Raw genomic sequence first — 23,461 nt, 5'->3', positions numbered from 1 at the left:
TTTGTGTTATAATGACTGCTGGTTGAGAAATGGAATGAAGGAGAAGTAAGTTGAGGGCAGTGGTGATTCAATAGTAGAATTTCTTGACTGCGATGCGGGAGATGCGCTTCAATTCATGCCCACCGTACCTAAAGTGCAGCCACCACTTGTGTCAGTAGAGGCTTGCATGTTGCTGTGATGCCGAACGGGTTTTATTGGAGCAACCTAAGATAAATAGGAAGAAAGGCCTGGTGATCTATTTGCCTTTTACCGGCATCACCTTTAGTGGCCTTTCCCCTATGCCCCACTCCAAATATAGCCTAGGTTCATCCCACCTGCTCTTTTGCACTGTTAATGGCAGTCTCATACAACATCAGTTTCTCCAACCCTTTTTTCTGTCCTTAAAGCCACTTTCTGAAAGCCATTTTCATCTAGAATAATTTCCTTGGTGCTCAGTTTACCAGCTTTTTGCCTTTTACCTTTCCAGGAGCGACCATCTGCTGTACAGACACTTGAACTCCTACTTTTTTAAAAAACATACTGTTTAAATGTGGGGCCGTATTATTTTTCTGCCTAGCCCGCTAAAAGTAATTTGATCGATTCCATGATTTTCTTGTGAAGCCTGAACTACTGAAAATCTATCCATTTTTTGCAAGGATCGAGAAAACAGGGAATCGGACACTTTCCTTGGCTTTCTCCTTTTCCTGGTGGCCTTCCCTAGCTACTGGCGCAAAAAAAAAAAAAAAAAGGGTCCCCTTTTGGCCGGTACGGCAAGTATTCAAATATGGCTGCCTTCGGAGAGACAAGACAGGTAGGGCGCAGACATATTGTCTCGTAAGGCAACGCCGGAAAGGCCGTTATCCGCCGTTCTGCAAAACATATAGACCCTCGCCGGTCTCCGTAGGCTGACAAAGATTTTGTGCGCGAGGTGGGAAAGTAGGAGCAGTTTACGAAAACGTTGCAACGTTTCGAAACTTCTGGTGATTTAGGAGAAAAACGGGTTAGCGTGTACTTTCGTCCTTGAAACAGGGCAGGTAGGTGTGTGGACGTGGTGTCGTGAGGACCCGTGGAGTTCCTGAAGGGAGCCTCGTGGTGGAGGTGTTCGAGAGGAAGCAGGTGGTAGTCCGATGCTCCTTGGGTCAGACTTGGGGTGAGCGCTTCAGTACAAGGATTAAGGCTGTCCGGACTGACAGGGGAAGCGTAGCGGTTAAGTGCTATGGCTGCTAACCAAAGGGTCGGTAGTTCGAATCCGCCAGGCGCTCTTTAGAAACTCTGTGGGGTAGTTCTACTCTGTCCTGTAGGGTTTCTGTGAGTCGAAATCCAATCAACGGCGACGGTTTTTTTTTTTTTTTTTTCTCCCTACTGACAGGGTGCGGGTTCTTTGCCGATCGTTCTGCTTGTAAGGGTTGGAGGTGGTATTTATGATGAATGCGGTGTCTGGTAAGCCTAGATTGCCTTTAAGAGACTTGTAAAAATGGCGCGGGGGCGGCATCTGACCTCCTGTTACTTTGCTGGGAAGAGGGAGAATCAGCATCAGCCCAAGGCAGATTCTATAAGGCGGAGCTCAGACATGCCTTCTCTGGCTCTTGTTTTTTACCAATTCTGACACTAACCGTCCCTTCCATGGCATATTTCTGTACTAAGTTCTGTAATTCCTTACAGTGGCCACACAAAAGTCGCAAACTATGCTCACGTTTATGGGTTTTTTTAGGGACGTGACATGTTACAATTTAGGAACGCAGGATACAGTTTTTTGATCAGACAGCTTTTTCTCAGCTGTGCCGGCACTGGGTTTTTTTTCTGGGTGCCTGCAGGCAGGTCTCTCTGTGGCCCTTGGCTTGTCTGTCCCCTAATCCCTCAGCCCCTAGAGAGTCTTGGGCCGGACTGCTCTTTGCCTTAGTCGGGCTAGTAGTACACAGGTCTGTAGCCAAACCAAACCCCCCCGTGCTCTTGAGTCAGTTCCGACTCATAGCGAGTCTATAGGGCAGAGGAGAACTGCACCATAGAGTTTCCAAGAAGCCCCTGGCAGATTCGAACTGCCAACCTCTTGATTAGCAGCTGTAGCACTTAAACACTACGCCGCCAGGGTTTCCCAGCTCCGAAGAGTCACGGATAAGGGCCCAGAGGCACCCCACCTCGTTAGGAAGCCTCCTGTCTGAAGGCTCTCAGCCTTCTTGCTCTGTGGGTTGTCTCCCCTGCCACCCAGCACCAGTCTCTGTTCTGCTGCTGTAAAAACGACTTGGGGACAGTCTCTGATCTCTTCTAACTTCACAGGGGAAAGGAGAATGAAGATCAAGAGCCCCAGGCTGGTTCTTATAAGGCAGAGGTCAGACATCACCCCCACACGGTTTTTTACAGTTGTCAGAAGCAAGATTCTTTGCAATGGTTCAGACTCACGGAAGCATGGGACGTAGTAAGAGAAAGAAGGAAGGGGCTTGGGAAGTGAACCTTTTGATTTTTGGATGGTTGCTTTGATTGTTGTTGCCTGTAATGGCTGAAAAGCTGCAGTTGAAGTGGCCTGAGGCAAAAGCCAGGCCAGATAAGTAGAATTATTGATAGGGGGCTGGGATCTGGTTCCATTCAGCCAGAGCTCCAAGGCCACATGCATATAAATGGAAAGCATTAAGGTGTGGAGAAGATGCAACTGGAATGTTTTTAAAAAGGTTTATGTGTTTAGGATTATGTATTGATCTGAATGTACTATGGATATTGAATGTTCCTCCCACCTAGTGTTGTAAAGCAGACCTGAATGTATAGTGGAAATGAGTATTGGGTATTAGAGACTGTAGAGCACATGTAACTGCACCTTCGGCCAAGATTTGATTGGGGGTTTTTTATGCTAAAAGAGGAACTAGGATTTGCCCCAGGGAAACACAGCCTGTCGGTTTGAATGCAGTAGCCCTGTGTATAGAGGGTGGGGCTTAGGTTGAAAACCGGGGCCAACCCAGATTTGCATTGGAGAGACTTGCAGAACCTCCCAGAACTGCTGGGAGAATGAGATTTGCATTTGCAAGCAGGACCTGCAAAAAAAAGAAAAAAAAAAGGGACTGTTTTGCCTTTTGAATTTCATATAAGCAGTTTGCTGTTGGATGCATAGAAGTAGGAAAAGTCAGTGCCTAACAGAGAACTCCCTTCCAGGATTGGAAGTTAAAGGGAGCCAGTGAGTAGACAGCTTGGTCGGCTTGCTTCTGACCACCTAGGTTCACTCATGAGTGGAAGCAGGGGAAGTGCAGCAAGGAAGAGATGGGTTGAGCTTGTACATGTTCCACTGCTACCCGTTGACCTAGCCCATGGGGGCTAGGGATGAGGGAGAGAGAGAAGAAGGGCTGGGCAGGTTAGAAATCAAGGGAGATATGTGGACTTCTATGTTTATGGGTTCGTTGAGGTAGCCCAAGGGGGCTAGGGATCACAGTGTGAAGGGACTTTCTGAAGTTCATAGAGGTGTGTGTGAGCTCCTGAGCCTAAGGCTGCTACCCATTGTGACCTAGCTTGGGCGGCTAGGGATGAGCGGACCAAAACCCCAACTGAATGAAGAGAAAGATACTTGACACCATGAACTGGTGTAGATTGCTGCAATTTGATGGCTTGCTCTGGATTGGACTTTGCTTATGGATGCAGAAACTGAAAATTCCAACGGGAATAGAAAATCTTCAAGACCAAGGAACATGCTTGGCTCCTCAGTACTGATTTGTAGGGATGGGCAATTTAGAATTGGCTGTCTTAAAAAGTGGGGGAGATAAAGGCATGAAGTGGCTGGCTTACATGTTTTCGTGGGGTGTGCTTACACTCAAAATGAGGGGCACAAGGGAGGATCCCCACTGAATTAAATTTTTCTTGATAGCTCTGGGGAAGAAAGGGTGGGGGAGAAGGTGATAGGATTATATGATTCAGCTGTGAGTGTTGATTGCTAAAAGGGTTAATTGTGATCGTAAAAACTGTGACTCTAAGAGCTGTAAATGTGAATCAGCGGACTAAGGGGGAGGCGCTGCTGGACTCCAGTTGCCAAACCTGAAGACCCTTAAAGGTCTTGCCACTTTGATACCTCAGGTGAGGCTCAGAGCAAAGGAATAATCTTCTTTCAGTTAAATTTTATCAGGGGCCAGAAAGAGAAGATGAGTCGACTTTTAAAGAATGTGACCAGATCAAATGAAATCTACAGCAGACCTGAATGGCCGGTAACTGAGTAACCTTACCCTGTGAACTCTTTGTCCTATTGAAGAACTTATTGTTAATGACTGTTTCATACTGGTAAACCATTTGGGAGGGGGAAGTTACCCTCCAAATATGAAAGAACCCTGACTAGAAAAGCCAGGGGCTGACCTGTGGCTTTTGTAGCCCTGGTCTCCTAATGCCTACACATGTGATTGGGTGGACTGTGTAATAGGGTAATCGTGGCCCACCAAAGGCGTTGGTCAGTTTTGCTATCCTGCTGGGCTTGAAACCAGGGGCGGGAAAGAGAAAAATTCAACTGCCACCAAGGAAGAACAGCCAGGAGCCAGCATGTTTTGAACCTGGGATCCGTGTACTGAGAAGCTCCTGGAACCAGGAGGCAGAGAGAGACAAAGATGTAACACTGAATACGGAGAACCAGCAGCAGGAGACCATGCGGTAGGCTTCCCAGCTTATGGAGTGAAAAAGCCGAGTGCCTTTGGGCAGAGACAGGGGGCCAGGGAGAGGCGTTCCCGTGAGCACAACTAGGAACAGGCTGTCCTGATGGAAGAATTGTATTCCATGTGTTCCTGATTCTGAATTATATCTATTACTTCCCTCATAAACCCCATAATTGTGAGTTTTGTCTGTGAGTTCTGTGTGGCCATTGCAATGAACTAACGAACCCAGTAGAGAAGTAGAGAGTACCGTGGGAGGTATGGTTGTTGTCAGAATTGGTCAGGATGGTGGAGAGAAGATACGTCTAACCTCTGCCTCGTGGCAGTCAGTTTTGGGCTGTTGATCTTGATTCTCCATCCCTTCTATGAAATGAGAGGAGGTCAGACAGTGCGCCCACGTCACTTTTACACCTGCCACTGTTTCTCTGCCGCTGTCTGACTGTCTTGCACCAGCTCCTGTGTTATAGCTCTCTCTCTTCCTATTTCCTGGTCTAGGAGGTTCTCAGTGCAGGGTCCTGGAACCAAAGGATGCACTTTACATCTGTCTCTTATTCTTGGTGGTAATAAAGTCCCTCCTCTAATCTGGGATTGGCTCTCTTTTAAGTCCAGCAGATGGCAAAACTAACCAGTCCCCTAGTTAGGGTTTTGTACATTTTTTTTATATGGTCCTATCCACACCTTGATGTCATGCACCTTATTTGCATTATTAACTAGCTGTCCAGTCCCTGTATTGGGGCACAAGCACCTTATTTGCATAGTCTCCCTCAATCATCTGGTAGAATTTACAAGACCTTGGCTAGAAAGGCCATATGGAAGAAATCTGTTTCACCACATTGGGTTACTACAACTAATGCTGCTTTAAATATATTGGTGTATGTCTTGTGGTTCAAATGTGCACTCCTTATGTGGGGATATAAACCTCAGGCTTAAATTGTTATTTCCAAATGTATATATAACTTAAACCTAATAGATGATGCCTAAGTGTTTTCTAAAATGGCAGTACAGCTTTACAGTTACTCCAGCAGCATAGTCTTCATTTGATAGTTAGCGTGTTACGTGGCATGTTTAAAATGTATTTCCAGACTGTAATGTAAACTTACCTTCTTAAGGCTTCGTTGGTTTGTCCTTCTCACTGAGGCTCACACTTAACCATGAATTGATAGTTTTGCATGTCGTGAGGTAAGGATCAATCTTATTTTCTTTCGCATGTATATCTGATTGTTCAAGTGCTATTTTTTTTGAGACAACATCTATTACCCATATCTCTGTACATTTTAAATCTTAGGTTTTATCGTCCATGGGTGTACAGTGTCCTGAGTCACCAAATAAGGGGACAGTCAACAGTATTGAGGGTCTCGTGTTAAGAAGAGTGCCGTAAGCAGTGACAGCATCTGGGCCTAGAGGTTATGTACCACTCACATTGAAGTTTTGCTTCAGCCTACAGGTCCTGACTCCCAGGAAGCAAGAGAACCACTTGAAGAAAGTAGGAAGAGATTATAGGATTTGAGTATTGTCATTTTGGGGGACAACCTTCATGGGAGACAGTTTTCTGAACAGAAAATAGAGCTGATCCAGAAAACATGAGGACAGACCATCCCAGTTGCTGGCGAATGTCTCAAGAACAAAAGAAAATGGTCAAGGCGCAGGTGACTTTTGGCTTGTTTTGTGCTTTTCTTTGTTCCCTAACGGACTTGTAGAGGTCTGTAAAATATCAGTGCAGTTTATCTGAAAAATATGAATTTGGAAAAGTAGAAGCTGGAGAGAAATAAACTTCGACTCCAACTTCAAAATCAGGCAGTGTAGGATCAGAAATACATTGTTTGGGGGATTAACGCTGATTATTGACGTTGAACATGATATGTGACTGGTGATTCTTTGCATCACATTACTGTCAACTTGCATTTACTATTTCTCTGACCAAAAAAAGAGGTCCATTATAATTTAAATGCTATGTCCAGTTTTTGAGGAGAAAGTAGATCAGTTCTTTGAGAGACTTCTGTATTCCATGGGACTTTTTCCTGAGTAAGTTTTTTTGATGTTTCCTCCTGGGGGTGATGTGGTGGTCAGTGTCTTATATGGCAGCATTCTCATAAACCCAGTGCCGTCGAGTCATAGATGTGTGTAAAATGGGACTAGTAATAGTGGTATAAAAATGGCAGGCAGACTCTGACAGCCTCTAACTTCAGGGGTAGGAGAGAGAATCACTATCAAAATCAGCTCAAAGCTGATTTCTCTGACATAGAGGTAAAACATACTTGCACTCTCCAACCTTTTTACCAATTATGACGCCAGCCATCCCTCCCCCGGCACTTTACTTCTTCACCGAGTTTGATAACTCATTGTAATGGCCGTGCTCACAGTTACGGTGTTTTATTAGGGAGGTAAAAGATGATTATTCAGGATCACGAACAACAGTCTACAAGTCGGAATCAGGTTCAGGAAGCGTGTACAAAATGTTTCCCTTCTCCAGTGCAGGATAGCTCTCTCTGTCTCCTCTCACCCATGTAGGGCTCTGCTTGACCCCTTCAAGACAGGCACCTTTCGGCCCCCTGAGAATAGCTCCTCTTGGTCCCCTGAGTTCAGGCTCCTGTCAGCCCCCTCAGGACAGGTTCCCTCGAGGCTCTCAGCCTGGCCTCTGTCCTGCTTGGTCAAGTGTTGCACAGCACCATAACTCCGAAAATAAGCACCCAGATGCACCCACTCTGCTAGTAAGTCTACTTCTGGAAGTCGTTCCCGCGCACTTTAGCTGCCACTCGGCACACCACTGTATCCACTTTGCCCCATGGCCCTGCAAGCCCACCTTTCCTGCTTATTCCCATCTCCTGGTTCTGCCACCGTTTCTCTAAGACCAGACTCTGCTGTTTTTGCCGCCACTTCTCTCTTGTGCCTTCTGTAGTGTTGGAGCTCACTATCTCCTGGGTCTGGGAAGTTCTCACCATAGGTAACTCAGGTTGAAAGGACATGTTCTGCGCCCAGCTCTTCTAGTTGTTAGTGAGGTTGTCTCGCTTCTGAGATGTGCTCATTTTAAGCATAGTGGGATGGCAAAACTTACCCAATGCCCTTGTTAGGGTTCCATACACCTTATTTGCATGCTTCTACCCTCAAAGCAGTTCCATGCACCTTATTTGTGTTCTTAGGAGATTGTCCAATCCCTTTGGTGGGCACCTTATATGCACAGTTGTACTGAGTCATTGTGTGGGAGTCATAAAGACTGGCTAGAAGGCCATATTAAGTAATTCACTGCACTGCAAGTAGTAGCTTCAGAACCTGTCTAATTTTAGGGGAGATAACGGCCAGGATCAGCACAAAGATAATCCCTATGAGGTGAAGGTCAAATGTACGTCCACTCTCCAACTTTTTTACCAGTTCTGACACTGCTGTCTCTCTGATGGAATTTTCTACTTCTTTCCTGGTTCAAAACGTTGTTGCATTAGCCACACAGACCTCACAGACCTTAGTAACAGGTAAGTGGTTTATTAAGGAATAGGATACAACTCAGGGTCAGAATGAACAGGCTACAACTCAGGACCTGTTGCAGGAAACATGTAGATAAGGACACCCTCCTCCAGTGCAGGACAACTCTCTCATCTCCTCAGCCATGCAGACCTCCTCTCAGCCCTCTCAGGACAGGCTTCTCAATTCCCTGAGTACAGGACTCCTCTCAGACCCTGAGGACAGGCCTCTCTTGTCCCCACCAGAACAAGCTCCTCTTGGCCCTGCTGTCTGTCACCACCAACTCAGTTGCAGGGCCCCTTTTAGGCCTGTTACTGGCAGCACTGCCACTGTGCCCCTTTTACCGTTTTCAGTATTATTGCCCTTGATCTACGTTTTAGCTCTATTAAGAGATTCCTTGTCTCCTCTCTCTCTGTTTCTTCTCTCTTCTTCCTTTTGCTTTTCTTCCTGCCTTCTGTCTCTCAGACCTCTGTAGGCTTGAGTGCTTATAGCTACAAGTCCTTGTCAATTTCATGGCATGCCCATCCAGTGGACCCACAAACTGACAGAAATCCCCTCTCGGTAGGCCACAGATACATCATTTGCGTGGTATGCCACAGGTACTTCGTTTGCATAGCCTATTGACCAATCTCTGCCTTGTGCGGATGTGGTGCAATGAATTAATATGGTTGATCTAGCCATGGTCTTTGTGACTCACAGTGATTGAGTGGAACTGTGCAAATAAGGTATATGGAACCTGTGATGGTTGAGGTTATGTGTCGACTTGGCTAGGACATGATTCCCAATATTGTATGGTTGTCCTATATTTTATGTGTTGTGGATCCTGACCTCTATATATTGATGAGGCAGAATTGGGGTAGAATGTGTCTTGGGTTGCATCTTTGCAGGAGGGCATGACTCAAATCCCACCCTTGCTCAAGTTCCTTCCCTGGGGTGTGGCCTGCGTCTAAAATATATATTTGTGTCCTGGTGAAGCTCTCTCTCTCGCTGTATCTGGATCCTTCATCTGGTTTGTGATCGATTGATCTCTGGTTCTTGGGACTTGACCCAGAGGCCTGCTGTGATCTGTACTGCCAGTTTCAGGTCATCAGCCCCTGCAGCCATGTGGATTGGGAGAAGCCTATGCTTGACCCACAGATTTGGGATTTTTGCAAGCCTCCACAACCATGTGAGCTATTTCTTTTATGTGGTTCATGCGTTCTGTGAGATGTTGCAGCAAATTAGGGAACCCAAAGACGGGAGGCAGTCCTGAGGGAATTCTCTGGATTTAGGTAGAAATCTCTCAAGTTGTTTTTCCAAAGAACCAAGACAAAAGCTATACAAAGAAACTCATTTCACCAAAGGTAAAAGTAGGTTTCCTATGGCTCTTCCTTTCAGGGTCCCTCATAGGCCCTCATAGGAATAGGCCAAGCAACCTCAGTGGTCACAGAAGGTGGACTAGGGTCTCATCTGAGAATCGAATGAGGAAGGATCTCATTTGAAGCTAACTTACTTGGTGGTGGGCATGATTCATTTCCATGAGGTCCTCAGTTCCTCAATGTGCGTTGGCCAGAGGAAATCATCAATTACTTGTATATGGACCTCTCCAACATGGCAGTTTGCTTCATCAGTACCAGGAAGACTAAAATAACACTGAATATGTAATCTATTCATGGAATAACATTGTATCACCTTAGCACATTTTGTTAGAAAGGAGGAACTAGGCCAGTGTGTGTTCATGGAGAGGGGACTGTACACAGGTGTGTACAGTCATGGGACTGTCTTAGAATCTGCCTGCCACAGGTCTTTCATTCAGTGAAAAATTATTTTTTATTGCGGCGTGAGGTCTTTGGCTATTTCTTCTCCTCAGTTATTTTATCTTTCAGAAGTTATGAATAGGCATATGTTAGTGTACGAATAACTTCAAATAAAGGAATCATCACAAAGCCAATTCCTATGACATCAAATATATCCCAGATGTCCACATTATCTGAGTTACTCTGCCACTCCGTCTCTGACACCAGCCACTCACCCTTCCCTCAGCACTCTTCCCTCCCTGGTTTGGGGTCATTGGCAGCAACGTCTCACAGAAATCACTAGACAAGAGTCACTAACCGTATACACAGTTAAGTAAGTGGTTCATTAAGGAAGTAACAGGTTACAACTCGGGATCAGGATCAAGGAACATGTAGGTCAAGTTTGCCTTCTTCAATGCAAAATAGCTTTCTTAAGCTCCTCTCGGCCATGCAAATAAGCAGTCTCTTCTCTTTGTGTGGACACACTCTGAGCTGTTCAGGCCTCTTCTCAGTTCCCTCAGAAGAGGCCTCCTGTCAGCCCCCTCAGGACAGGCTTCTCTACACCCCACATGACAGACGCCTCTTAGCCCTGCAGCCTGTTGCCTCTGGCTCTGCCATTGGGCCCTTTCCAGGCCTGTTGCTGTTGACACTGCCTCAGGGCCCCTTACACGCCTCTTCCTGTCTTCAGTGTTACTTGTTACAGTTTTTTTTAGGGGATTTCTTGCCTTCTCTCTTGCCTTTTCTCCTTTCTGCTTCCTTATTCCTTTATGAAAAACCTGTAGTATTGGCTGTGCACACTCACAAACTTCTCATTTCAAGGCATGGCCCTCCTCGAAGGGCGATGAACTGACCAATCCACTCTTGGTAGGCCACAGACACTTCATTTGCAGGGTAGGCTATAGTGAGTTCATTTGCATAGTATGTTGACCAATCAATGCAAAGTGTATACCATTCATAGGGCAGATTGGCACCCAGGCGCAGACAAAAGGTATCAAACCGAGGTGTTTACAACTTAGCCAGGAAAGGTAACAAACTGTCTGAGGTAGAAAAACAGGGCAAAGGTAACTCCTCAGGGCTTAGGGAGAAAATCTCTTAAACTGTTACTCCAAAGAACCAAGGCAGAAGGCCACATAAAGTAAGTCATTTCACCACAGATAGGTATTCCCACTCTATCCATATTTACTAACACCTCCTTCATATTCTCTTTCTGTCTTTGCTGCATTTGGGGTAATTTTTTCAGTTATATGTTAAAGGTGACTAATTATCTCTTTAGTGTATTTGATGTGTGGGTTAAAGGAGTTCCTTTATTTGGCTTTTTGTCTTGGCTCTTTGAGAAAACAGCTTGAAAGATTTTTTTCCCCTAAGCCCTGTGAGTTACCTTTGCCCTTGTTTTCTGCTCCAAGGAGATTGTTACTTTTGTCCAGGTTGATAGATATTTCCTGAGTAAATTGTAAACAGCTTGGTTTGATTCTTTCTGCCTGGCCCTGGGCTGTACCCTGCCCTGTCATTGATACGCACAGTGTAGGGATTGTTCAATAGACTATACGAATGAGGTGTTTGTGGCCTACGGAGAGGTGATTGGTTAGTTCATAGCCTAGCCTTGAAATTGGTGAGGAATTTGTAGGTGTAAGTATCCAGCACCACAGAGGTTTGTCAGACAGAAAGAAGGGAGAAGAGAAGCAGCAGGAAGAAGCAGAAATAAGAAAGAGAAAGCAGAGAGAGAGAGATAAGAAACCTCCTAGAAGAGCTGTAACACTGATCAAAGGCTATAACACTGAAAACAAAGAGAGGCGCAGTAGCAGCTCAGTGGCAGAACCAGTGGGAACAGGCCTAGAAGGCGCCCGGGGCAGTGTCGGTGGTGACAGACAGCAGTACCAAGAGGAGTCCTTCCTGAGGGAGCCAAGAGGAACCTGACTTAAAAGGGCCAAGAGAGCTGTCCTGCACTGAAGAAAGGAGACTGCCTTCATGTCTCCTGATTCTGATCTCAAGTTGTACCCTGTTCCTTAATAAACCACTTAACTGTAAATATGGTCTGTGAGTTCTGCGTGGCCATTGCAACATTTTAATAAACCTAGAAGAGAGGTAGAGAGTGCCATGAGGGTGGTGGCTGTTAGAGCTGGTAAAATGTTGGAGGGTGGAGGTATGTCTGACCTTCCCCTCATAAGGCTCAGACTTGAACTGATCCAGATCGTTATCCACACTGAAGTTAGGTTTTGACAACGCTGCTGATACTGCTGCTGCTGCTAGTCCCATTTCACAGTGACCTTAACATGTGTTTATGTAGCGTGTGTGTATCTCTGTATAGGTGTGAGATGTTTCTAGCTTACGAAGACAATTTCACTGCTACACATTAGAGAAAACTAATTTCATGAGCAGGTGGATTTTGGAATGCACAAATACAGAATAGTTTATTATGATTTTTTTTTTTTTTAAAGATATTAAAAAAAAAAAAAACTATGTGTATAGATGGAAACCCTGGTGGCATAGTGGTTAAGTGCTACGGCTGCTAACCAAAGGGTTGGCAGTTTGAATCCGCCAGGCGCTCCTTGAAAACTCTATGGGGCAGCTCTACTCTGTCCTATAGGGTAGCTATGAGTCGGAATCGACTCGATGGCACTGGGTTTGGTTTTGGTTTGGTATGTATATAGACAGTAGCAGCCTATACAGAGAAAGCCAGCAGGAAAACTTACTTCACGCTTCATTCATACCATGTAAAGGAAATCACTCCATTAAACAGGGTGCTCTTAATATAGGCATCACTGACATTCATCGACGTGGCTGTAAAGTTCACCTGGGAGGAGTGGCAACTCCTGAACCCTGCTCAGAAGAACCTGTACCGGGACGTGATGTTGGAGAACTATCGCAACCTGGTGTCCATTGGTGAGGACAACTCTCCCGTCATTGGCCCTGTCACTGGTCTTTCCTTTTTCAACTGCTGAAGTTCTTGGAATGTCCGTGGTGCTCTGAAGTGGCAGATTCTCAGTCCAATCTGTGGCTCTAGATAAGTGGGTATATTCTCCCTACTCATGACAGAAAAACCGTTAATATGTACTTTGAAAATTGTTCTTTCACAAATCCAACATTCTGCAGTCTTCACAAACCCAAAGCCAATTTGCTGAGTCTAAGATTCTGTGATTTCCTATGAACAGGGTGTCAAGTTAGCAAACCAGACGCACTTTCCAAGTTGGAACGAGGACAACCATGGACTATGTTAATAGACAGAAATCATAATGGAATCATTTCAGGTGAGCAAGTGAAAAGTGGGAAAGAAGGAAGGCTGTGGAAGTCCTGTACAAGTAAGAGAAGGTGTCACATCTGGGTGGAGTGTCCGAGGGTACATAAAAGTACCTCCATGTGATTCCTCTTTTTCTTTTTGGGAGTTTAGAGAAATATGTAGTCCAAACCTGGTGGCGTAGTGGTTAAGACCTACTGCTGCTAACCAAAAGGTCGGCAGTTCGAATCCACCAGGCACTTCTTGGAAACCCTATGGGACAGTTCTCTTGTGTCCTTTAGGTTCGCTATGCATTGGAATCGACTCGACAGCAACAGGTTTGGTTTGGTTCTTTTTTATGGATGGTCCTTTATCTCTCCTGAGATAGATCCCCATGTATTTGATCTGCTTTTTGATAATTTCGGTTTCATAATTTCCTTCTTCCTAGCGTTCTCAAATCTTTCCCTTCGTTGTATCCTTCCACCTGTTGCTATGAAATTCTACCTTCCAGGTGTCTCTCCAAAGATAGAAATTTGAATTCATAACTGTCCTCAGAGTACAGCACCTCATTCCCCCTTTGAGTAATACTAATTTTACTTCTTCACATCCAACCCCACTTTGGTGTTGCGCCCACAAAGTAAACTGGTCTCTAATTGTGCTCTTACCTGCTTCCTTAGCTTCTCTTACGGTTCTCCTAACCCTTTAATGTTTGCTCCATTCTCATGTGTTAATCTTCTGTTTCCTAGAGATGACTCAAATCGATGGCTCCTTTGAAATTGTGTAACATAGACTTTTTTGTGTATATCTTACTCACCTTGGTGAAACTTGCCTGCGAGCTCCCAATATTTGCAAGTAACTAGGATTGTCTTCCCTGCAAGAAAACTCCTGGCAGCTTAAGTTATCCTTTTGTACAGAGTACATCTGATATTCTAGCCATCCTGGCAATTTGCCTTTAATTTTCCTACCTGCAGGGCTCTGTTCTTTAAAGATCTCTGCTCTTCCTGATGATTTTTTTAACTAGAAAAATGTTTTTAACATTCTACATTTTTAGTTCTATCGTAAACCAGATCATAGCTCGTATCTACTGAAATGATAACTCTGACTATAGGAATCAGCCCAAAGATGGTTCCTCTGAGGCTGAGGTCAAATAGATCCCAAATTCCCCACCTTGACTTTATTTCTAACACCAGACATTCTTCTTCAGCACTCTCTTTTTCTAGTGGGTTTGGTAGTTTGTTGCAAAGGTCATAGAGAGTTCACAGAAAAACCATATCTGCGATAACAATATTTAATATAACAAAGATGTATATAAGCAAAGGATATAAATAAAGAAACATAGAAGGACGAGGTCTGTATGTGTTTCCTAGAGAGCCTCAACACCTCAAGGGCGTTCCCTTACTCTTCCTGAAACAAATGTTCACTTCAGGAACCAGGAAACCTTATAACCAGGAACTGTTCCGTGATGTCACTCAGGGGGCTCCACTATTAACTGCTCTTCTCCTGGCCAGCTCTGGGACAGCTCTCAGTTGGTCACAGTTCTTAGGCGTTTCTAGCTACTCTAGGTCAGCCACAGCTCTAGGAGAGCTTCACAACAGCTCTTGGTGCAGAACTACCTTAGTGGTACGCCCTCGTCTGCGGGCAGCCCCTTGCTCATGGTTCCTTATCCCTCAGACTGTTACATGTCCCGGCTAGGGTTCAGCCCTTAAACTCTGCTGCCACCATCCAAATCCGCTTGTTTTCACAGCTTCACATCTTATTGTAGGCGCTTCTTCTGTTGCCATCACAGCTCTGTGTGTTATACCTTAACTGGGTCTGAGGGGGACTTAACACAGGGCCCCTATGTCCAAAGGATGAGCTCACTTCCTCTGGTTGGATGTCACTAATTAGGGAGCCCCCCCTCCCCGGAAAATCCTCAGTGTTTTTGTCCTTCATGCGGGCCAGTCCTTAAGCCTGGGCGGGGTCCCCAAGGCAATGCAGGTAAACGTCAAATTGGGCATGTCTCCCTCACCAGTCTGGGTAAAGATCAATTATTGGACAGGTTCCATGGCCAATCCTAGTAAACGTCAGACTGACCATTCTTACTAACCAATTCCAGTAAAGGATGGACCAGGCCGCAGTCCCAAGCCAAGCTGGGTAAGGTCACTGTAATGCCGTTTGTGAAGCCTGTTTTCTACTAGCGTCAGACCTCATCTAACTTCAAGAGTAGGAATGAGAATCAAAATCAACACAAAGCTGATACCTGTGAGGTGGAGGTCAGTCATACCTCCACTTTGCATCTTTTTCACCATTTCTAACATGAGCCACCACCCCACCCTTAGCACTCTCTACTTCTCTGCTAGGTTTTATAATTCATTGTGATGGCCACATAGAACTCACAGACCTTACTGGCTGTAAAATGGTGGGGCGACATCTGACCTTACAAGGGGGAGGAGAGAGAATCAACATTAGCCTACGGCTGATTCCTATTAAGTGGAGGTCAGACATACCTCCTCTCTCCATCCTTTTATCTACTTTGACACCAGCTGTCACTCCCACAGCATTCTGTACTTCTTTGCTGGGTTTGATAATTTGTTGCCATGGGCACACACAACTCACAGACCATACTCAAAATTAGGGGATTTATTAGGGAAGTAACGGGTTACAGTTCAGGATCAGAAAGCATGTTGGCAAAGTCTCTCTTCTGTGCAGGACAGCTCTCTCATCTCCTCTTGGCCCCCTCGGGACAGACTGATCTCTTGCCATTTTGCCCTCAGAGCTTGCTTGGCCTCTGCACTGCTTGGGCCAGTGTTTAAAAAGTTCTTTCAGGTTTGCTGATAAGTTTTTAGAGGTACCCAACTTTACCAGCAAGCCTCCAGCCTGAAGGCACTCAGATCTCTTGCTGCATGGTTCAGCACGCCACTGTAGCCCCCTCACTCAGTTGGCTGGGAAGCCCACTGCAGCTGTCTTGGTTACCTGCTTCCGCAGCTACCACTTCTCTGCCACTGGGTTCTGTGGTGCTTTCTGCTGTTTTTTGCCGGCTCCAATTTTACAGTTCTGTCTCCTGGGTCTAGTAGGTTCTCAGCACAGGGACTCCAAGTTCAGAGGATACACTCTAATCCTGGCTCTCCTTGGTGGTAGAACGTTTTCTCTCTGCTCTGGAGTTAGCTCTCTTTTTAAGTCCAGCAGGATGGCAAAACAGACCAATACCCTACATACACCTTATTGCATGGTCCCACCCTCAGCAGGGTTTCCATGTACCTTATTTGCATTAGTAGCAAACTGTCCAAACCCCTTGGTGGGCCCCAAGCACTTTATTTGTATAGTCCCACCCAATCATTGTGTTGTAGTGACAAAGACTATGGTTAGAAGGACTGTATTAAGTAATTCACTGTAGTATACTCAGAATTATGTTCTTTATTGAGGAAGTTGCAGGCTACAACATGGGATCATATCAACTTAGAAGTAATGGAATCAATTAAGGGGACACATTACCGTTCCTCAGCCAACCAAGATAGCTCTCAGCTCTTTTTCTTGCAGTGCCCACAGGCAGGCAGCCCTTTTCCTGGCTGTGCCAACCACTGGGCCTTGCTGGGCCATTGTCCTGCTCGGCAAGCGTTAAAATTCTTTTAGCTCCACTGACAAGTGCCCGGCGTCACCCCACTCCACCGGCAAGCCTCCTGCCCTTAGGAGCTTAATCTCCTGTTGTAAATCCACTCCAGATTGTCTCGTGCCTTGTCGCACTGTCTTCAGTATTACAGTTCTATTAGGAGGTTCCCTTACTGTCTCTGTGCATGTGTCTCTCTCTGAATATCGCTGTTGGGTTGTCTGATTTTATAAGAAAGTCAGCACTATTGGGTGGTATTATGTACCCTATTTGCATAGTAGACTAACCAAGCCTTGAAGATTGTGACCCGTTCAGTTACTTTAGGCAGAATGTAAAAACCCAGGGTCGGAAAGACCGTGTATAAGAGCAGACCATTGCACTGCAGCCACATGGGGAGCCTTCTGCACCATGCCACTTCCCTTGAATTCCTTTGTATATGCACTAATTGAGCTAACTGCACGAAAAAGGCGCAGTTAGGGCAAACCCCACCTTCACTGTTAACTCTTTGGTTACTATCAGCATGAAACCAATTCTGTGTTATCATTTTTGCCACTCATATGGCAGTTTCTCCTCCCTGGCTGCCCGAAACCAAATCCTCTCCTCCCTGAATACCCGGACCCAGGTCCGCTGATCATGGCTGCCCAGGGGCCAGGTCTTTTCATTGCCAGCTACCTGGGGCCAGGTCTTCTGTGTCCTGCACATCCTGAACCAGGTCAAAATATGCAAGTTAGAAGGTTGCAGTCCTCCTGGTCAACTGTCTGCCCTGCCCCTCACTGAGTTAGCCACTCTGAGCACTCAGAGTTACAAGTTAGAATGACTATGTTCTCTGAGTGCTAAAAGGGGAGGCACCAGGCGTCGGGCTCATTGTCCCCTTTGGGTTTGTTGATTCTTTAGAAAGACACAGAATTCACCAAGAGTATCTATACAATTCCAAACCAAACCCATTGCCGTTTATTTAGTCCATAGAGTTTCCAAAGCTTTAATCTTGATGGAAGTAGACTGCCATATCTTTCTCCCATGGAGCACCTAGTAGTTTCAAACCATTGACCTTTCAGTTAGCAGCCAAGGTACATAACCACTGCACCACAAGGGCTCCACTTACTTGGATTTAGCCATTTATAATAACCAGAGAGGATAGAAAGGAAGAGACAAGCGTGGTCTAGGAGAGGTCCCAGCATGGCACTTCCATTGCGTCCAGCTACATCCACTTTCCATGCATGGATGTCTTCAGCAGTCCAGGAAGCTTCGGACTTCTGTTTTATTGCGTTTTGATTGTTTCATTTTATACTTGTGACTGAGGCCTCAATGCATAGGCAACATCAGTTGAAAAAATGAATATGCATGATTGCTTGCATCAAGCACCCTTCTCATCTTCAGGTTAGTTACAAGTATATTTGTGTAGCCCCCAATCATTTCCAGACATTCTAAAGTGTTTCCTGACTGTTATAAAAAAAAAAATATGGGCACCTCGATGACTGGAAAATTCCAAGAGCTCTCTTTCAAGGCAGGAGCCATGGTTTCACAGTGGTTAAGCACTCGGCTGCTAACCAAAAGGTCAGTGGTTTGAATGCAGCAGCCATTCTCCTAGAGAGAGTTGTGGCAGTCTGCTTCCATGAAGAATACAACCTTAGAAACCCTATGGGGCAGTTCTGCTCTGTCATATAGAGTCTCTATGAGTCAGAATTGACCTAACATCAATGGTTTTTTTTGTTCGTTTTAATCTTTCAAGGCATCAAAGACAAAAGCCAAATTGAGTTCTTGTTGTTAGGTGCTATCGAGTAGCTTTCGACTCACGGTGACCTTATGTACAACAAAACCAAACATTGCCCAGTCCTGCTCTGTTCTCACAGTCACTGCTATTGTTGCAGTTTGTCTCACTGAGGGTCTTCCTCATTTTTGCTGATGTCTGCTTTACCAAGTATGATGTCATCAGGGACTGGTCCTCCAGATATATATCCAACGTATGTCAGATGAAGTCTCACTATTCTCGCTGCTCAGGAACATTCTGGCTGTACTTATTCCAAGACAGATTTGTTCGTTTTTCTTGCAGTCCTTATTCAGTATTCTTAACCAGTGTAATAATTCAAATGCATCAGTTCTTCAGTCTTCATTATTCGTTGTCCAGCTTTCACATGCATATGAGGTGATTGAAAATACCATAGCTTGGTTCTGGTATACCTTGATTCTCAAAGTAACATCTTTGCTTTTCAACACTTTAAACATGTCTTTTGCAGTAGATTTGCTCAGTGGTATATGTCATTTGAATTTCTGACTGCTACTGGTTTGTTTTTACTTGATGGTAGATCCAAGTAAAATGAAATCCTTGACAACTTCAACATTTTCTCCATTTAGTTTAATGTTGCCTATTGGTCTAGTTGTGAGAGTTTTTGTTTTTTTTGTTACTGAAAGCTGTAGTCCTTGACCTTGATCAGTAAGTGCTCCAAGTGCTTTTCACTTCCAGTAGGCAAGGTTGTGTCATCTGCTTATCGCAGCTTGTTAATAATGAGTCTTGAGTTCTTAGTCCCACACTAATTCTAATCTTTCTCTTAGTTTATTGTAAATATTACAACTGAATTAATTTCAGTCCCTCAGTGAACTTTTCCCATTCCAAAGGTCTAAATGTTAGAGTGATCCAAACTTTGGTGTTCATCTTCTGTAAAAACAGTGTGGGGGCAGCATCTGACCTCCTCTAACTTCACAAGGGAGAAGGAGAATCAAGATCAACAGCCCAAGGTTGATTCCGATGAGATGGTGGTCAGACATGCCTTCTCTCGCCACCATCTTTACCAGTTCTGACACCACCCATCCCTCCCATGGCACTCTCTACTTCTCTGCTGGGTTTGATAACTCATTGCAGTGGCCACGCAGAACTCACAGACAGTACTCCCCATTATGGGGTTTATTAGGGAAATAACAGATCACAGTTCAGGTTCAGGAATGCTCAGGATACAGCTATTCCATCAGGACAGCCCCTTAGCCATGTTTTCAGGGATGCCTGTGCCCCTCAGCCTCTGCTCTGTTCTGCTTTCCTCTGCTCTGCTTGGAACAAGTGTTACAAAGCTTTTATCACTCTGCTGATAAGTGCCCAGAGGCACCCTACTCCGTCAGCAAGCTTCCTGCCCAAAGGCACTCAGCTCTCTCACTTCATGGACCGGAAATCCCACCACTCTGTCTCTTACTGTCTCTTGCCATTGTTTCTCTGCTATTGCTTCTCAAGAGCTCTCTTTCTGTCTTCTGGTTCCAGGAGCTTCTTAGCACAGGAATCCTGGGTTCAAAGGATGCACTCTCCGCTCCTGGCTGTCCTTCATTCGTGGTGGTGGGATCCTCTCCTTCCCACCTCTGGTTTGGAAGCCCAATAGAATGATGAAACTGACCAATCCCCTTGGTGATCCACAGTTATCCTATTTGCACTGTCCCACCCAGACACTTGGGTGGGAGTTACAAGACAAAAGTGATCCATTGCACTGCATCTACCAAAAGTAACATTCTGCATTCTTCACATACTGTGCCTAGTGATTGGTTAACTTCCAGCAAGGATTTGTAGAGTGAATGAATCTGTCTTTCACCAATTGGAATCAGGAAGCCGTACAACCTCTGTGGTGTGTGGGTCACGGTGACTTGGCTTGTCTTTTACATTCTCTGCGTGTTTTGCAAGGCCTTCTTTAAGAAGCAACCAAATCTGTATTCATTCTTTTGTATTATCTAACCTTGTTTCTACACTAATCACTTTTACTGTTTATATTATTTCTATCACTGTGCAGAGAATATTTAGCGTGGTGTTTTATTTACACTCTTATCAGAGGGTTGTCACTAAAGATCTACCTTATGTCAATGAAGTTTTTTAAATGGCTTCATTCTAAACAACACAATAAAAGGACTAATTGTTCTGTTCTTTCCTAGAAATCGTGAACATTGATCATCATCTGCTTGGGTGCTCACAAAAAGAAAGAAGGGTAGACAGATTGGAACCATGCTATGAGCATAATGCATTGGAAAATACTGTTTGTCAGCACAAAAATCAGTTTCCTCTAAGGGAAAATCATGCCGTGTTTGACTTACGTGAAAAACCTGTGAAATCAAATTTAACTTTACTGGCAGTCAACCAGAGCAAAAGCAATGAAGTAAAGAATTCTGCTGAGCTTAATCGTGATGAGCAAACCTCTCTCCATGATGACCGGGAGCCATTTTGTACTGAAATGAAATTCCTTGAAAGTCAAAAATCCAACAGCACGAAATCTCAACACACTCAGCATCAGAAAACTCACAAAACAGAGATATCACATGTATGCAGTGACCATGGGAAAGCTGTCATCAGGAAGTCTTTCCTCACTGAGCATCAGGTTATTCATTCAGGAGAGAAACGCTATAGGTGCAGTGTCTGTCGGGAAACCTTCTTTAAAAAGTTCAAGCTCATTGAACATCATCACACGACTCATAAAGGACAAAAATCGTATAAATGCACAGAATGTGGCAAAGCCTATCTGCATAAATCACAACTCAATAATCATCAGAAAGCTCACCTGGCAGAGAAACCCTATATATGCCGTGACTGTGGCAAAGGTTTCACCCAGAAGACACATCTCACTGTTCATCTGCGAATCCATACTGAAGAGAAGCCCTATATATGCGGCGAATGTGGTAAAAGCTTCAACCAGAAGGGACATCTCATTGTTCATCAGCGAACTCATACTGGAGAGAAACCCTATGTATGCAATGCATGTGGGAAAGGCTTCATCCAGAAAGGAGATCTCACTATTCATCAGCGAACTCATACTGGAGAGAAACCCTATGTATGCAGTGAATGTGGGAAAAACTTCAGCCACAAGGGAAATCTCATTATTCATCAGCGGATTCATACTGGAGAGAAACCCTATATCTGCAGTGAATGTGGTAAACGATTCAGCCAGAAGTCACGCCTCATAGCACATCAGAGGTTTCACACAGGAAAGATGCCTTCTTCACGCAGTGAAAATGGAAACTCTTATTCCCAAAATGCAACTCTCATTAGACATCGGAAAATTCACACAGGAGAGAAACCCTTCAATGCAGTTAATGTTCGAAAGCCTTTGAAGCAAAGCTAGAGGTCATTGAACATCGAAGATCTCATCCAGGAGATATACCGTATTACTGCAGTGAGTGTGGACAAACTTTTGCCTATACGTCTTTTGATCACACGAAAGAAAGAAAGGTGTAGATTCAGTCAAGTTGGAAGACCTTTCCACAACAAGTCACAGCTCATACAAATACCGGTGATCTCATGCAAGAGAAAAGCCTGGTTAATACAGCGACTTTAGATGCCTTCTGTGGCAGCTGAGACATCAGTAAACATCAGTGGGCTCCTAACTAATACAGACTTCGTCCTTGTGACACAGCGTATTGCTACATGTCAAGCCTCAGCAGACAAGAGAGAATTTGTACAGCAGAGAAGCCTTATGAATGCAGTGAACTTGGTGGTGCTTTTCAGTGGTCAATTTTGTCTTATTTTATGGCAAATAAACTCAGGTACGTTCACTAGGGACAAGGATTGAGCAAAAATTTCTACCTCATTATAGGGCTACAAAATGTATTCCAAGGGAAATCATGTGAATGCAGAGACTGGGAAGGCCTGATACACTCATCATACATATGTATGTGTTTTGATATTGGGACAGTCTGATGTTAACACACAAACACATACTCATCAATTGTTCTATTGTGCCAGTTGAATGAAAGTCTGAGTTAATCTGTGTGGAGGAAATAAATACTGTGAATCTTTAAATCACATAAGATCGTTGGTGTCTGAATGTTGCTGTGAATGTAAAACCAAATAGTAGGTGGTTGACAGGAAAGGGGCAATATTGAATTGGCGGGGTATGGGACACATATATATAAGTTCAGTTTACCCAGATCAGTGTGAAGGATTAACCAACACTAGATTGTATACGTAGTAGAATTTTATATTATGCAGATAGACCTGTGAAATAATGGTCTTACATTGAGTCTATTCATTAATAAACCACTTAACTTTAAGTATGGTCTGTCAGTTCTGTGTGGACACTAAAATGATTTATCGAACGCAGCAGAAAACTAGAGAGTACTATGGGGAGGTCAGCTGGTGTCTAAATTGGTAAAAAGTTTGGAGAGTGGAGGTATGTCTGAGCTTCACCTCACCGGAATCACCTTTGGGCTGTTGGTGATTCGCTCTCCTCCTGAAGTTAGAGGACTTTATTTGCTACTAGTGCTAGAACTTAAGTTGGTGTCAGAAGTGTGATTCGTTGTAATGACTCCTGACTCATGAAAACACGGGTTTTTGAAGAGAAAGGATGAGTGGGCATGGCATGAGAAGATTTTGATTCTGGGTGTTTATTTGATTTTTGCTATATGCAATGGCTAAAATACAAGTAAGAGATGGTATGCTGCAGCAGTGGATAGGAAAGCTGTACCTTGAGTGGCTTACAGTAAAAGCCCAGCAGATTAAGCAAGATGATTGATAGGGGACAAGGGGCTTGTGATTTGACCCAGCTAAAGAACTAAATCCATATGCTTACCAGTGGGTAAGATAGATGCTGGAAAACAGAAGATGAAACTGCAATGTTTAAAAAGGTTACTTACCTGAACATACTGTATTTGTCTGACTAAAGGAGTTTTTTCCATACCTGGTGTTGTCAAACAGACCTGAATGTATGATGGAAATAGAGCATGTAACTCCACCCCTCAGGCAATACTTGATTGGACATGCTAAAAGAGGGTGATAGTAAATGGGGTTTCTGCCAAAAGCCTGTGAGATTAGGAGATTTGCATCTGAGGGACAATTATATTGGACTTTGATTGAGAGTACCAGGATGATTAGTCTTGATGGACCAAAGAACTAGTT

At 44.5% G+C, this 23,461-nt stretch overlaps 1 protein-coding gene across 1 annotated transcript; it reads left to right on the top strand.

The window, feature by feature from the left end:
- The first annotated feature begins 879 nt into the window (after positions 1-879).
- LOC126086064 (zinc finger protein 613-like) lies at positions 880-21,689 on the top strand. Its single transcript, XM_049902114.1, has 4 exons — positions 880-6,232; positions 12,568-12,694; positions 12,964-13,059; positions 20,509-21,689. Exons 1-4 carry the CDS (start codon positions 6,167-6,169, stop codon positions 21,687-21,689), a joined length of 1,470 nt encoding a protein of 489 aa, XP_049758071.1. The 5' UTR covers positions 880-6,166.
- The last annotated feature ends 1,772 nt before the right edge of the window (positions 21,690-23,461 follow it).

This window comes from Elephas maximus, chromosome 11 (assembly GCF_024166365.1).
Source record: "Elephas maximus indicus isolate mEleMax1 chromosome 11, mEleMax1 primary haplotype, whole genome shotgun sequence".
Taxonomy (NCBI): Eukaryota; Metazoa; Chordata; class Mammalia; order Proboscidea; family Elephantidae; genus Elephas; species Elephas maximus.
This window is presented reverse-complemented; position numbering and strand designations above follow the sequence as displayed.